Below are 15,386 nucleotides of genomic sequence, written 5' to 3'. Positions count from 1 at the left end.
TAGTTGATGCTTTATTCATTCTAAACAGCATAATTTATATTAATAAATTACATCTGGTGTTACAAAAGCTGATTTTTTTATTCATTGTGGTTCTGTATGTCAATGCACCTTGCCAATATCTTTTTAGCAAGTCATTTTATATTGAATCCAGTCCTCCAATCTCAGCACAGGATATTTGTCTACTTCTGTTACAACACTGACTTTGTAAAAATCAATACAGTTTTTGCATAGTTGTGTTGGGTAAACCCTAGTTACTTGGTTTAGATTTGATTAGATTCCCTACAGTGTGGAAACAGGCCCTTTGGGCCAACAAGTCTACACTGACCCTCCAAAGAGTAATCCACCCAGACCCTCTGACTAATGCACCCAACACTATGGGCAATTTAGCACGGCCAATTCACCTGACCTGCACATCTTTGTGACTATGGGAGGAAACCTACGCAGACACGGAGAGAATGTGCAAACTCCACATAGACAGGTGCCTGAGGCCAGAATCGAACGTGGGACCTTGGTGCTGTGAGGCAGCAGTGCTAACTGCTGAGCCACCGTGCTGCCCCCAATCGTGTCATTGTCCATCATGAACCTAATCTCTTCCCTCACTTCAGCTAACATCTCTGGATTAAATCTCTAAGGATTAAGGTTTGACACCAGGACAAAGCCATTTTTAATGGCGTTGGTTTCGGACCCTGGATCTGATGCCTTGTCATCCAGGTGGTATGGAACAGTTGAAGTATTCTGATAAATTTCTTAGAATAGTTGAATTTCACTATTGGCTTTCAAAGACCCTCACTTCTGCCTGTGTCAAAAGCCTTAGCCAGAACACCAAACCTGTCACAGGTTATGTTTTGTTCTTAGCAGTTCTTTTCATGAACTGGTTAACTGTTAGGATTATGGCGAAGATCTTGGTATCACTGAAGAGAATTGAGATATCTCATTATCCCAAGATTGGGGAATTCTTTTCTGCTAGTGCAGGTCGATAGCTTTATACTCTTGCTCTCACATTGACTGAAAGTGTCTATTTTGTGACTGAGGACATAGTTGGAATACCATCAGCTCCTGTATCATTGCCACTACACAGAAGTTTGATTGCATTTGTTATCTCTCTCAGCATGGGAGGATCATCAAGAGAACAGTTTATTGCTTTTGAATGATGGTCCATTTTTTTACTATTTTGGGCTTTTCCAATAAGCAGTGTTGACCATTGGTGCCGAGAATTGGTAATGATAGGAATCCATAAATTAATTTCGGAGTATTGTGAAGTCTCTTCCAGTCTTTGGGTCTGCATATGATTAAATTCCTTGATTGCCCTGGTGGAGTCTTGGTGGACAGATCTTGATTTTAGCTTTGAAGTGAGAAGACAGTAGTCGGTACAGCAGTTAATGCTGCACATGGTTTTTATTACACACACATTCTGCCTGATGTCAGTTAGATGTCAGTACATAGGATGGGGCTTCACCTAATACTTTTGTGATTAAGGAGGCAGAAAACTATGGTAATTAATGTAGTAGTTCACATTAAGCAGACATTAGTAAGAGGAGAGTAGTGCAAGTAAAATAACAAATGCTGGTTGTATCTATAACCCTTTGCCACACTCGAGATCTAGATGAACTCCTGCACCAGTCACCAAGAATAATTGGTTTGCCTGACAGTGCCACGGTAGCAATCAAGGATTGGAGATAATTATAAAATTTATCCTTTTCTCCATTAGGGTTGCACAGAGTTGCTTGCCTGTTGCTATGTAGAAAGAATTTCTGCACCATCAGACAATCATTAACACTCTTGAGAGGAACTGAACTTACTGACTAGATGATTTATGGCAATAAAATCCATACCAGTTATGTGTTCTTTTCTCAAGTCACACCAAACTTACATAGGTTTCCTTGAGCTGACCCTCTGGTAGACTAGTTTCACTGAGGACAGTGATCTGAAAATTGCAGCTAGTTAGTCTGACATTGTGCACGAGGATATAATGTTCAAAGTTTGTGAGAAGATTTGTAGCTCGGGTGCTCGTTGTTGTGGTTCTGTTCACCGAGCTGGGAAGTTGTGTTGCAGACGTTTCGTCTCCTGTCTAGGTGACATCCTCAGTGCTTAGGAGTCTCCTGTGAAGCGCTTCTGTGATCTTTCCTCCGGCATTTATAGTGGTTTGAATCTGTCGCTTCCGGTTGTCAGTGCCAGCTTTCTGTTGCAGTGGTCGGTATATTGGGTCCATGTCGATGTGCTTATCGATAAGCACATCAACCTGGACCCAATATACCGACCACTGCAATGGACAGCTGGAACCGATAACCGGAAGCGGCAGATTCAAACCACTATAAATGCCGGAGGAAAGATCACAGAAGTGCTTCACAGGAGGCTCCCAAGCACTGAGGATGTCACCTAGACAGGGGACGAAACGTCTGCAACACAAATTCCTAGCTCGGCGAACAGAACCACAACAGGATATAATGTTTCATGCACAAAGGTCGACTGTTGTTACATGTACTTGCTTTTTCTCAGGTTGACTTACAACCACATTGATGGGATGCCTGCTGCAGTGTGCAGCCAGGGAGGGGGAAGCAATGATTAAGTCAACTTTTCTAGCTCCTTCCTCATACCAGGGAGGTGAGCAGTGTGAACCTAAAATGGCCTGTACGGAAGGCTGTCTGGTTTCTGTTTCACTCCCTTCCAGAGAAGGATAATGCAATGGCTACAGCTATCTATGTTTAGGTTCACTCCTACAGCTCCCAATGAATCGATATCTGTGACATCACACTGCCATGGAATTCTGATGGGCAGATATAAAATAGAAAAGAAGTTGCACATCGTCAACCTCACTCCCTTGACCTATCTTTGTCCAAAAGGAAGATGAGGCTAGACAGCCAGCAACAGCCAGTTGCTGTGGGTGAGCAAGGCATCATCTGAGTGCTGTTGAGCTCCTTGTGTTCTGTAACACAGTGTTGATACACCTTCAAGATCATTGGACTATGAACTGGTTTCATCCACCAGAATCAGTCTTCACATGCCATGGTTACAAATACCTATGACAATGAGGTAAGGAAACTGGATGACTGATCTCACCGTTTGTCCTGCTCATCAAAGCATTTTAAAGGGTTGTGGCACTGTCACATGCTAACAACTACTTGGGAGTTACAGGTGGAAACTGAATGCAGAAGGGGACCAGAATATAATAAGCCACTCCAAACAGTATGGCAAAGCCACCTGAGAGGTGTTACCTCTCCCTTAGCTGTTACCCCAGCTACTAGTACAGCATCTTTCCCTAGCTACTGCTTACAAAATAATTCAAAAAATTAAATAAAATTAATATTGAATGCTTACAGCTGATCTTTATTGTGGGTACTACTTACCAGAAAACTATGAAACTTTCTACTGAAATGTCCCGGTGTATGGTTAAGACCAGTGTCCTTCAATTCACTGAAGGTTCAAGTAATGGACTTCCTATTAAGTTTCACATGTTGTGGATGTGATGTGACTGAATCTACAGGAGTTTGTCCAATCAGAGTTGCCAATTCTAATATGCACAAGCTACACCTGATCATACCATTCCACAGGATCTACAGACAGGGGAAAAGTAATCTGGATTTTACCTTTGGCAGTGTCTGAGCAGGTTGTTTCTTCTCTTGGAAATTGAGAAAGAGAATTATCAAATCCATTTCAATCTGACAATCCATTCTATCAAGGGTTTTGAGAAATGCACTGATCTGCTGAGTCACCATAATCCATCTATTACAAAGTAATGGAATCTTTCACAGGAGATGAAAAGGAAGGTAATGGATGAGATTAACACTATTAAAGACAAAGATACATTGATAGGAAGGTGGACTAAAGCATTTGTTATCAGGCAAGAAATCAACTCCGTACAACAGGGAAGGCCCCTGATGAATCCTCATCTTACTTTCAGGTTTTCAATCAGTAAGTAAACTAACAATTCTGTTGAAGCAATCATTACAAATATTAATCACCTCATAAAAGGGACAAGTTTTCATAGAAATAAATACACAAATATGTACTTGCACATAAACACATTTATTGCCATCTTTGTTCATTGTCTCAGAGTTTTATAAAGCATGGAAACAGGCCTTCAGCCCAACTCTCCACGTCAACCAGGTTTCCTAAACTGACCTCATCCCATTTGCCTGCAAATAGCCCATATTCCTCTAACCTTTCCTATCCATGTATCTATCCAAACACCTTTTAAATGTTGTAATTGTACCAACTTCTACCATTTCCTCTGGCAGCTTGTTCCATACACATGCCACTCTCTGCAGGAAAAGGCTGCCCCTCAGGTCCCTTTTAAATATTTCCCCTCTCACCTTAAACCTATGGCCTCTAATTTTTGGACACCCCTACCATGGGGAAAAGACCGTGGCTATCCATCTTGTCGATACCGTTCATGATTTTATAAATCTTTATAAGGTTACCCCTCAGCCTCCTATGCTCCAGCGAAGAAAAACTCCTAGCCTATCCATATACCTCAAACCTTAAAGTTTCAGTGACATCCTTGTAAAGCTTCTCTGCATCCTTCTCAGTTTAGTAAATCCTTCTTATAACAGTACTCCAAATGTGGCCTTATCAATGTCATGTACAGCCAAAACATGACATTCCAGTCTGATTAATAAAGGCAAGCCTACGAAATGCCTGCTCCATCACCCTATCTGTGATGTGACTTTCAAGGAACTATGTACCTACACCCCTAGGTGTCTCTGTTCAACAACATTCCCCAGGACCTTACCATGAACTGTGCAAATTCTGCCCTGGTTTGCCTTACCAAAATGCAACACCTCACACTTACCTGAATTAAACTCCATCTGCCATTCGTTGGACCTTAGCCCAACTGATCCAGATCCCACTGTACTCTTAGATAACCTCTTCACTGTCCAACACATTACTAATTTTGGTGTCATCTGCAAACTAACCATGCCTATCTTCTCATCCAAATCTATATAAATGATGAACAACAGTGGACCCAGCACCGATCCTTGTGGCACACCGCTGGTTACAGGCCTCCAGTCTGACCAAAAACCTTCTACCATCAAACTATCTCTTACCATCAAGCCAATTGTGTATCCAATTGACAAGCTTTCCATGGATCCCATGTAATTTAACCTTCCTAACCAGTCTACCCTATCACTACTCTTTAGTGACTACCTGTTGTAAGGTTATTAAAAAGTTTTGGCACTGAGCTGGTTCTGAGGGTCAAAGAGTGACCACTTGTACTACATTGCTTCCTACTGACTGTTCATTTCTTTTGTGAAAATTAATTCACTACTGCTTATGAGCCTTTGTTTTCTCACCATTATTTGCCAACATGACTCCAACATTGCAGCTTTTAAGAATCAGATCGTCCTTTTTCTATTGTTGCATCACAGTCTTCTGGTGCAGTTCTAGTCTCTACCCAGCCTCTACCAACACCCCACCCCCAACTTCCAGACTTTAATTTGCCCTTCTGTGCTTTTGGCTATGCCACAACTAGCCTTCATTTCCCTTCCACTCAGCAGCAGATATCAACATTCCTGTTTTAATTGCATCCACCACTGCTGCAACACCCCTCACCATCACGCCAAAAAACTGATCAGATACTTGCCTAGACTCTGTCAATGCCACTTGAATGCACATGTTGATTAGGTAAAATATGGAAAATGCCACAATAATGCCAAAGTGGATATTAAAGACTGAGGCATTTTGTTGGGACAAAATAAAATGATTTTTTAATTCAAAAAGCACATTTAATTTTGCAGTTGTTCCATTTTCCCATTCGGCAACAGCACAAAACTTCAGTCCAACTCTCAGCAACTAGGCTAAGAATTTGTAAAATCTGCAGCACTTGCTTTTGACAGATCAGGAATATCAGCAAACCTAGGAAAACAGCAGTAGCTGATTTCTGTTGACAACTATAATCAATGTAAAGATGCACAGTGCATTTAGGATCAAACTATAATAAGCTTTTACAACTCAATCAAACATTCAAGATGTGAATAGCATAACTGAGCTGAACACATCCAAACAAAATAATGCAACTTAAATTCCTTTGGACAACATTTCAGGTAAATCTATTTAAATAATTGATATGGAACAACCATGAATAACAACATCTCAAACCGCTGCACAAGAGCAGCAAGATAATTTTAAACTTTTAAGCAAGATAATTCAACTCATTTATGATAAAGGGATTAACATTTTAAGATCTTTCAATAAAACAAATGAAGGAAATTTTAGTCTTCCACATATATATATTCTCTTCCAAAGTTGTTGTAATTCATTTTGAAGTGAATGAAAATAATCAGAAGGTAAAAAGGTATTAATACATTTTATTCAAATTAAATGAAAATTTTGACAACTTGACAGGACCAGCACAGGAGTTTTTAGCTTTACCCCATACAAACATCATTACTGAGCCCAAGGATATCATCTTTGGTTGTGCTGAGGAACACTTATGCTTTCTCAACCTTCAAGTATTGTTAAACGATGCATACCATCTGTGACAAGTATTTCGCCTGCATCTCCTTCTTCCTGTAAGTGGATCCCAACACACTGCTTGCAAATAGAAAATGCTAATCTTTGAGTTTATCAGCTGCCGTCTCCAAACAGCTGTCCAAATTCAACTTCCCTGGCTGTGAGTCAATTTTCCATTCAGCTGTGGTATGGCTGTTAGTTTTCCTTATGGCTGTTGAAGTTCTTGGTAACAATCCAATGGCTACCTTTGAGAATCCTGCTGTTCATCATGCTAGCTTGACTGCCAGAAAAGTCCACTAAATGCATCTTGCAGGGCACGATAACATGCAAGTGAAGAGGTGTAGCCTCCAGCAAGATCCTGGGATGTAGCAGTACGTACATGGTTCAGGTACCTTAAAAAAAGGGGAGAGAGTTTTGAGAAATTAATTTGCACACTTTATATTAGATTAATAAAAGAATAATAAATTTAAAAGAAAATCATAAACATTTTCACATAATTAAATTGTTAGGTTATTTGAAAGCTGTATAGATTGGAAATTAATTACTATTAACAGTTAACACTTCAACTTTCGGTTGCACATCAATATCAATGGTGAAAGCAGTAGCAATGGATGATATGGAGTTAATATTACCCACTCTATTTATTGGCATCCAGCTGTTGGCAATATCAATGAACAGTCAGTTACTACTCACAAAGTTTTCATCCCAGATGTTGAACTTTTACCACTAAATAACTTGGCACTGAACTGAAAAGATAGCTAACTTATTCAGGTAGCCTCAGACCAATTCCAATTTTAGACTCTAGTTGTGCAATCCACATTATATAATTGCACTACAACATTTTTAGTAAATCTGTATGAAATAAGCGATATAAACACTCCTTAAAAGAGCAACAAGTATTCAGGAATACCGATGGCCAATAAAAAATTTAAAACAGGAATTTTCCTAACAATTGCCTCCACTTGGGGATATGCCAGGAAAATACTTAGTCTTACTTTGCTGCTGGCAACGTAAAGAGTCCATAATATGAGATGAATTTATTGAAAACTTACAAAGACATGGACTAATCAAGCAGCAAGAATGAAATTCAATTGGGCAGATTTTTCTTTACTACTTTATTTCTTAAGAATAAATCAGTGTTTGGATAATCCAATTGTGGTGATAAATACTGAATTTCAGAAGGTATTTGTTAAGGTGCTGCATGAGAGGCTTGTTGAAAACATTAAGACAGACAGCATTCAAGAAAATGTAACTTCATGGGTAGTGGAGATGTCATGGAGAAAGTAAATGGATGCTTTCCAGATTAATTGCATGTTGGTAGTTGAATGCTACATTGACTGATTATTAAAATTTGATGATGAAGCAAAAGGAAGGGGACATCTCCAAACTAAAGGAGGCAGTAGGTGATTTCTGAGAGACTTAAGTGAAGTGGTAAAATATGAAGTTAATGCAACTTAGGGAGAATTATGAATTTCTAAATTTTAAGATAAAGAGGAGCGAGAAGTAATTATCGCTTAATAAATAGATTGGAAGAGATAAATAATTTCTAACTTAACAGTAGCATTTTGTACTTGACAAATCCTTTGGTGAAAGTGTTTTGAAGGATAAACTGTGTAATACTGTCTCCACTTTTAGCAGATAATGGCTAGAAAATCTGTTTTTTGCCATGATACTTAAGTGATGGGGCAGGAATCTGGAAAAGTCCTCTGCATTTCTTTGTAAAAGTATTCTAAAGTGTGGAATAGGAAAATAAAAGGAATATGTGAACGGGCCTTTAGAAGGGTGATACGCTCTTCTTGTCAGATGTGGGAGTTTAGGGAGAGTTTATATGTAACTGAGGATTATATCTGCAATAAATGCCGTTGGTTATGAAACCTGTCAGATCAAATGGATCGGTTGGAGAGTCAGTTGGAGGCAATAAGGAATTTACAAGAGCAAGGGAATATAATGGATTGCAGTTATAGGAGGGGGAAAAAGTGGCAGATACAGTCACACAGATTGGCTAACTCCAGGAAAGAAGAGAGGTAGGCAGGTAGTGCAGGAGTTTTCTATGGCTATCCCGATTTCAAACAAGTATGCTGCTTTGCAAAATGTAGGAGGTGATGGATTCTTAGGGGAATGTAGAACAAACAGTCAAGTTTCTGGTATTGAGACTGCTTCTAATGCAATGAGGAGTACGTTGGGTTCCAAGAGGTCATTTGTGTTAGGGGACTCTCCAGTCCGAGGTATAGACAGACATTTCTGTGACCAGTAATGAAAAATCTGAATGGTGTGTTCCTTCCCTGGTGCCAGTATCAAGGATGTCTCAGAGAGGGTGCAGAATGATCTCAAAGGGGAAAGGGCCAGCAGGAAGTCATTGTACACATTGGAACCAATGTCATAGGAAGGGAAAAGGTTGAAATTCTGAAGGGAGATTACAGAGAGTTAGGCAGGAATTTAAAAAGGAGGTCCGCAAGAGTACTAATATCTGGATTACTCTTGGTGCTATGAACTAGTGAGGGCAGGAATAGAGGATAGAATTGCATGGCTGAGAAGCTGATATATGGGAGAAGGCTTCACATTTTTGGATCATTGGAATCTCTTCTGAGGTAGAAGTCACCTGTACAAGAAGGACGGATTGCACCTAAATTGGAAGGGGACTAATATACTGGCAGGGAGATTTGATGGAGTTGCTTTGGAGGATTTCAACTAGAAAGGTAGGGGGTGGGACCGAGGGAGATAGTGAGGAAAGAGATCAATCTGAGACTGGTACAGTTGAGAACAGAAGCAAGTCAAACAGTCAGGGCAGGCAGGGACAAAGCAGAGAACAAGGTAGGACTGATAAATTAAACTGCATTTATTTCAATGCAAGAGGCCTAAGAGGAAAGGCAGATGAACTCAGGGCATGGTTCGGAACATGGGACTGGGATGTCATAGCAATTACATAAACATGGCTCAGGGATGGACAGGACTGGCAGCTTAATGTTCCAGGTTACAAATGCTACAGCAAGGACAGAAAGGGAGGCAAGAGAGGAGGGGGAGTGGGTTTTTGATAAGGGATACCATTACAGCTGTACTGAGGAAGGATATTCCTGGAAATACATCCAGGGAAGTTATTTAGGTGGAACTGAGAAATAAGAATGGGATGATCACCTTATTGGGATTGTATTAGACAATAGACAATAGGTGCAGGAGTAGGCCATTCTGCCCTTCCAGCCAGTATCACCATTCATTATGATCATGGCTGATCATCCTCAATCAGTATCCTGTTTCTGCCTTATCCCCATAATCCTTGATACCACTATCCTTAAGAGCTCTGTCCAACTCTTTCTTGAAAGTATCCAGAGACTTGACCTCCACAGCCTTCGTGGGCAGAGCATTCCACACACCCACCACTCTCTGGGTTAAGAGGTTTCTCCTCAACTCTGTTCTAAGTAGCCTACCCCTTATTTTAAACTCTGTTTTCTGGTTCGGCACTCACCCATCAGCAGAAACATGTTTCCTGCCTCCATAGTGTCCAATCCTTTAATAATCTTATATGTCTCAATCAGATCCTCTCTCAGTCTTCTAAACTCAAGCGTGTACAAGCCCAGTCGCTCCAGTCTTTCAGCGTAAGCTAGTCCCGCCATTCTGGGAATTGACCTCGTGAACCTACGCTGCACTCCCTCAATAGTCAGAATGTCTTTCCTCAAATTTGGAGACCAAAACTGCACACAATATTCCAGGTGCGGTCTCACCAGGGCCCTGTACAGCTGCAGAAGAACCTCTTTGCTTCTATACTCAATTCCTCTTGTTAGGAAGGCCAGCATGCTATTAGCTTTCTTCACTGCCTGCTGTACCTGCATGCTTGCTTTCATTGACTGATGTACAAGAACACCTAGATCTCATTGCACCGCCCCTTTACCTAACTTGACTCCATTTAGGTAGTAATCTGCCTTCCTGTTCTTGAAACCAAAGTGGATAACCACACATTTATCCATATTGAACTGCATCTGCCGAGCATTCGTTCACTCACCTAGCCTGTCCAGGTTACCCTGTATTCTCCAAACATCCTCCTCACATTTCACCCTGCCACCCAGCTTTGTGTCATCAGCAAAATTGCTAATATTACTTCTAATACCTTCATCTATATCATTAATGTACATTGTAAAAAGCTGCGGTCCAGCACTGATCCCTACGGCACACCACTGGTCACCGCCTGCCATTCTGAAAGGGAGCCGAATATCACTACTCTTTGTTTCCTGTCAGCCAACCAATTTTCAATCCATCCCCAAATACCATACACTCTAGTTTTGCTCACTAATCTCCTATGTGGGACTTTATCAAATGCTTTCTGAAAGTCCAGGTATGCTACATCCACTGTATCTCCCTTGTCCATCTTCAGTTACATCCTCAAAAAATTCCAGAAGATTAGTCAAACATGATTTCCCCATTATAAATCCATACTGACTCTGACCTATCCTGTTACTGCTATCCAGATGTGTCGTAATTTCGTCCTTTATAATTGACTCCAGCACTTTTCCTATCATTGAGGTCAGACTAACTGGTCTATAATTCTCTGTTTTCTCTCTCCCTCCTTTCTTAAAAAGTGGGACAACATTAGCCACCCTCCAATCCACAGGAACTGATCCTGAATCTATACAGACCCCCTAATACTCAGAGGGAAATTGAGAAACAAATATGTAAGGAGATCTCAGTTATCTGTAAGAATAATAGGGTGGTTATGATAGGAGATTTCAATTTTCCAAACAGAGACTGGGACTGCCAGAGTGTTAAGGGTTGAGATGGAGAGGAATTTTTTTAAGTGTGTACAAGAAAATTTTCTGATTCAGTATGTGGATGTACCTACGAGAGAAGGTGCAAAACTTAGAGTCATAAAGATGTACAGCACGGAAACAGACCCTTCGGTCCAATTCATCCATGCAGACCAGATATCCTAAACCAAACTAGTCCCTCATGCCAGAACCCGGCCCATATCCCTCCAAATCCTTCCTATTCATATACCCATCCAGATGCCTTTTAAATGTTGTAATTGTACCAGCCTCTACCACTTACTCTGGCAGCTCATTCCATATACATACCACCCTCTGAGTGAAAAGGTTGTCCCTTAGGTCTCTTTTATATCTTTCCCCTCTCACCCTAAACCTATGCCCTCTGGTTATGGACTCCAACACCCCAGGGAAAATACTTTATCTATTTATCCTATCCATACCCCTCATGATTTTATAAACCTCTATAAGGTCACCCCTCAGTCTCCGATGCTCCAGGGAAAACAGCCCCAGCCTATTCAGCCTCTCCCTATAGCTCAAATCCTCCAACCCTGGCAACATCCTTGTAAATCTTTTCTGAACTGTTTCAAGTTTCACAACATCCTTCTGATAGGAAGGAGACCAGAATTGCACGCAATATTCCAACAGTGGCCTAACCAATGTCCTGTACAGCTGTAACATAACCTCCCAACTCCTGTACTCAATACTCTTGACCAATAAAAGAAAGCATACCAACCACCTTCTTCACTATCCTATGTGGGAGGCATGGTGGCTAGCACTGCTGCCTCTCAGCGCCAGAGACCCGGGTTCAATTCCTGCCTCAGGCGACTGACTGTGTGGAGTTTGCACGTTCTCCCCGTGTCTGCATGGGTTTCCTCCGGGTGCTCCGGTTTCCTCCCACAATCCAAAAATGTGCGGGTCAGGTGAATTGGCTACGCTAAATTGCCCATAGTGTTAGGTAAGAGGCAAATGTAGGGGTATGGGTGGGTTGCGCTTCGGCGGGTCGGTGTGGACTTGTTGGGCCGAAGGGCCTGTTTCCACACTGTAAGTAATCTAATCTAATCCAAGATCTCTTTGTTCAGCAACACTTCCTGGAACATTACTATTAAGTGGGTAGGTCTTGCTAAGATTTGCTTTCCCAGATGCAGCACATCACATTTATCTAAATTAAACTCCATCTGCCACTTCTCAGCCCATTAGCCCATCTGATCAAGATCCCGTTGTAATCTGAGGTAACCTCCTTTGCTGTCCACTGCGTCCAATTTTGGTGTCATCTACAAACTTACTGACGACACCTCTTAAGCTCACATCCAAATTATTTGTATAAATGATGAAAAAAGTGGACCCAGCACCAATCCCTGCGGCACTCCACCGTTTTATAGACCAGTGAGCCTGACATCGGTGGTGGCCAAGTTGTTGGAGGGAATCCTGAGGGACAGGATGTACATGTATTTGGAAAGGCAAGGACTGATTAGGGATAGTCAACATGACTTTGTGTGTGGGAAATCATGTCTCACAAACTTGATTGAGTTTTGTGAAGAAGTAACAAAGAGGATTGATGAGGGCAGAGCGGAAGATATGATCTAAATGGAATTCAGTTAGGTGTTCGACAATTAGGGGTGTTCGGTAATTACTAACCATGGGAGACTGGTTAGTAAGGTTAGATCTCATGGAATACAGGGAGAATTTATCATTTAATTATAGAACTGGCTAAAAGGTAGAAGACAGAGGGTGGTGATGGAGGGTTGTTTTTCAGACTGGAAGCCTGTGACCGGTGGAGTGCCACAAGGATCAAGTTGTGAAACTTGAAAAGGTTCAGGAAAGATTTACAAGGATGCTGCCAGGGTTGGAGGATTTGAGCTTCAGGGAGAGGTTGAATAAGCTAGAGCTTTTTTCCCTGGAGCATCGGAGGCTGAGCAGTGACCTTATAGAGGTTTACAAAATTATGAGGGGCATGGATAGGATAAATAGACAAAGTCTTTTCCCTGGGGTGGAGGAGTCCAGAATTAGAGGGCATGGGTTTAGGGTGAGAGGGGAAAGATAAAAAAAGAGACCTAAGGGGCAACGTTTTCGCGCAGTGGGTGGTACGTATATGGAATGAGTTGCCAGTGGAAGTGGTGGAGGCTGGTACAATTGCAACATTTAAAAGGCATTTAGAGGAGTATATGAATAGGAAGGGCTTGGAGGGATATGGACCGGGTGATGGAAGGCGGGACTCGATTGGGTTTGGATATCTGGTCTGCATGGACGAGTTGGACCGAAGGGTCTGTTTTCGTGCTATACATCTCTATGACTCTATGACCCAATTCTGCAAATTGTACAGGAAGAATTTATTGCAAAATCAACTATATTTTATGATTTGGCTGTGTTTACTATGAGGCACAATTCTGAGATTTGACAGCTGAAGTATTTTAATACAGTTTTATTTTAAGAAAATTGCGTATTATGGTAGTGTTTAAATGAAGGGCACTGAAATCTCAAGAACCTGTAAAAAGCAATAGAGCAAAAAAATTTATGGAGCTAAATATTTAATTATGAAGCTAAATATTTAATTACTAAAAATATTTTCTTGGTATGGCTTAGTAAACTGAGATGCAAATAAAACATTTGAGGCAATTTTCTTTCAGAAGTAGCCAAGGATAATAAAGATGTGTTTCTGTTTGTAATATTTAATTGTTGGATTTAATTTTTCACCCAAGGTGAAGATTCAAATTTGTTACTTGAATCTGCGTTATGATCTGTAATGCACAGTCTGAAAGGATGGTACATGCAGCTTCAACAGTGATTGCCTAAAATACATTGGATATGTACTTAAGAACAAATAAAAATGCATCACTATGGTGAAAGACTCGGAAATTACAATAACTTTTCCAAAAACTGGCATGAAGGCAATGGGCCACTAGGTCTCTTCCCACGCTGTGATTCTGGGTGTTGAGTGATTTCTTATGGTCAGTATGCCCTTAAGAAACATGCATGATGGTGTGTGAACTGATGGAACTCTTATTTTATCTTACCTCTGATCACTTTTAAGTATGACACTATACTAAAAGCATGTTTCTCAATTGTAGCCTAATAGGCCGATATTAGCCCAGACACTTGTATGCCTGTGGATATATGTTTGTAAATAATAGTTTGTGTAACAAATATTTGTTGATTCTTCAAAACCATAATACCTATGCTTAATTTCATACAGGAGATGACAAGCATTGCTGCATTACCTAATAGAACCTATTGGAGACAAAGTCACTTTAGGTGGCACCAAGGGCTGTCTACAAAAAATACTCCAATTTCCTGGTGAAAGGCATCTGCAAAACTAAGTAAAGACCAACAGCACAACAGTTTTGGACAGAGAATTTGGACAAAAGGAGAGTTGCTCACTCTTGAGCAACATCTATTTCTAAGAATAAAGCAGACTATGCAGATCTATAGATAGGATACTAATGACTAAGAAAACAAAGATCATTTCTTTTGATTAGGATAAAAGTTCTTTCACTATAAAATAAAGTTAAGATTGCATTACTTAAAACAAAAAGGCATAAATGCATTCTTGAGCTGAAATACAGCTGCACTGTAATAAGAAAAGCTGGAAGATTGAAACCCTTTATTTCTGATAGTTGATACAAAAGTAATAATCTCTTGTAACAACAGCTGCAAAGAAACTATCATTAAGGAAAGAACAGCGTTGTATTTCCACTTATGCAAAGTCAAGATCTTATGGTTTAAGGCAATACAGGGCAATATTTTTAAAATGGAATTATAGGTAGTAGAAACCTCATTATGATTGGGTATCCAGTGACAGCCTTACTGAATTATAACTGTTCAAATAATGTATGCAGTTCTATCTTACACATCAAATGATAGATGATCCCAAGAAAAGAGCGCTAACAATCTTGCTTGTCACTCGCAAGGATGGATCACAGAACACACCCGGGCTTTTCATTGATGATCAGAAAGATCCAGATAAAATCTAGAAGGCTCTTGAAGACAAATCCAAGGTAAGAATTAACTTAATAGTTAACAGATTCCAACTCATGTCTTACACAAGCAATTCCAGTTTGCTGAATAGATTATTGGAAGATGACTCAGCAAAAGTCATGAATGATTTTTCTGAAGAGAGACTATCAGAGAGGCTCATTGAAGTAGTTCCAAAGACCAAGTCAGAGACCAGAACAAAGCAAAGGCGACCAA

At 40.5% G+C, this 15,386-nt stretch overlaps 1 protein-coding gene across 2 annotated transcripts in view; it reads right to left on the bottom strand.

The window, feature by feature from the left end:
- Nucleotides 1-6,226: 6,226 nt before the first annotated feature.
- Nucleotides 6,227-15,386, bottom strand: part of mnat1 (MNAT1 component of CDK activating kinase) — a 175,055-nt gene continuing 165,895 nt past the window's right edge. For both annotated transcript variants that reach the window (XM_060828526.1, XM_060828527.1), the window contains exon 8: nucleotides 6,227-6,842. In XM_060828526.1, the coding sequence (XP_060684509.1) occupies nucleotides 6,722-6,842 (121 nt within the window). In that variant the 3' untranslated portion in view covers nucleotides 6,227-6,721. The remainder of the gene's footprint in view (nucleotides 6,843-15,386) is intronic.

Source organism: Hemiscyllium ocellatum, chromosome 8, assembly GCF_020745735.1.
Source record: "Hemiscyllium ocellatum isolate sHemOce1 chromosome 8, sHemOce1.pat.X.cur, whole genome shotgun sequence".
NCBI lineage: Eukaryota > Metazoa > Chordata > Chondrichthyes > Orectolobiformes > Hemiscylliidae > Hemiscyllium > Hemiscyllium ocellatum.
The sequence above is the reverse complement of the archived record's forward strand: the minus strand, read 5'-3'. Positions and strand labels throughout refer to the sequence as shown.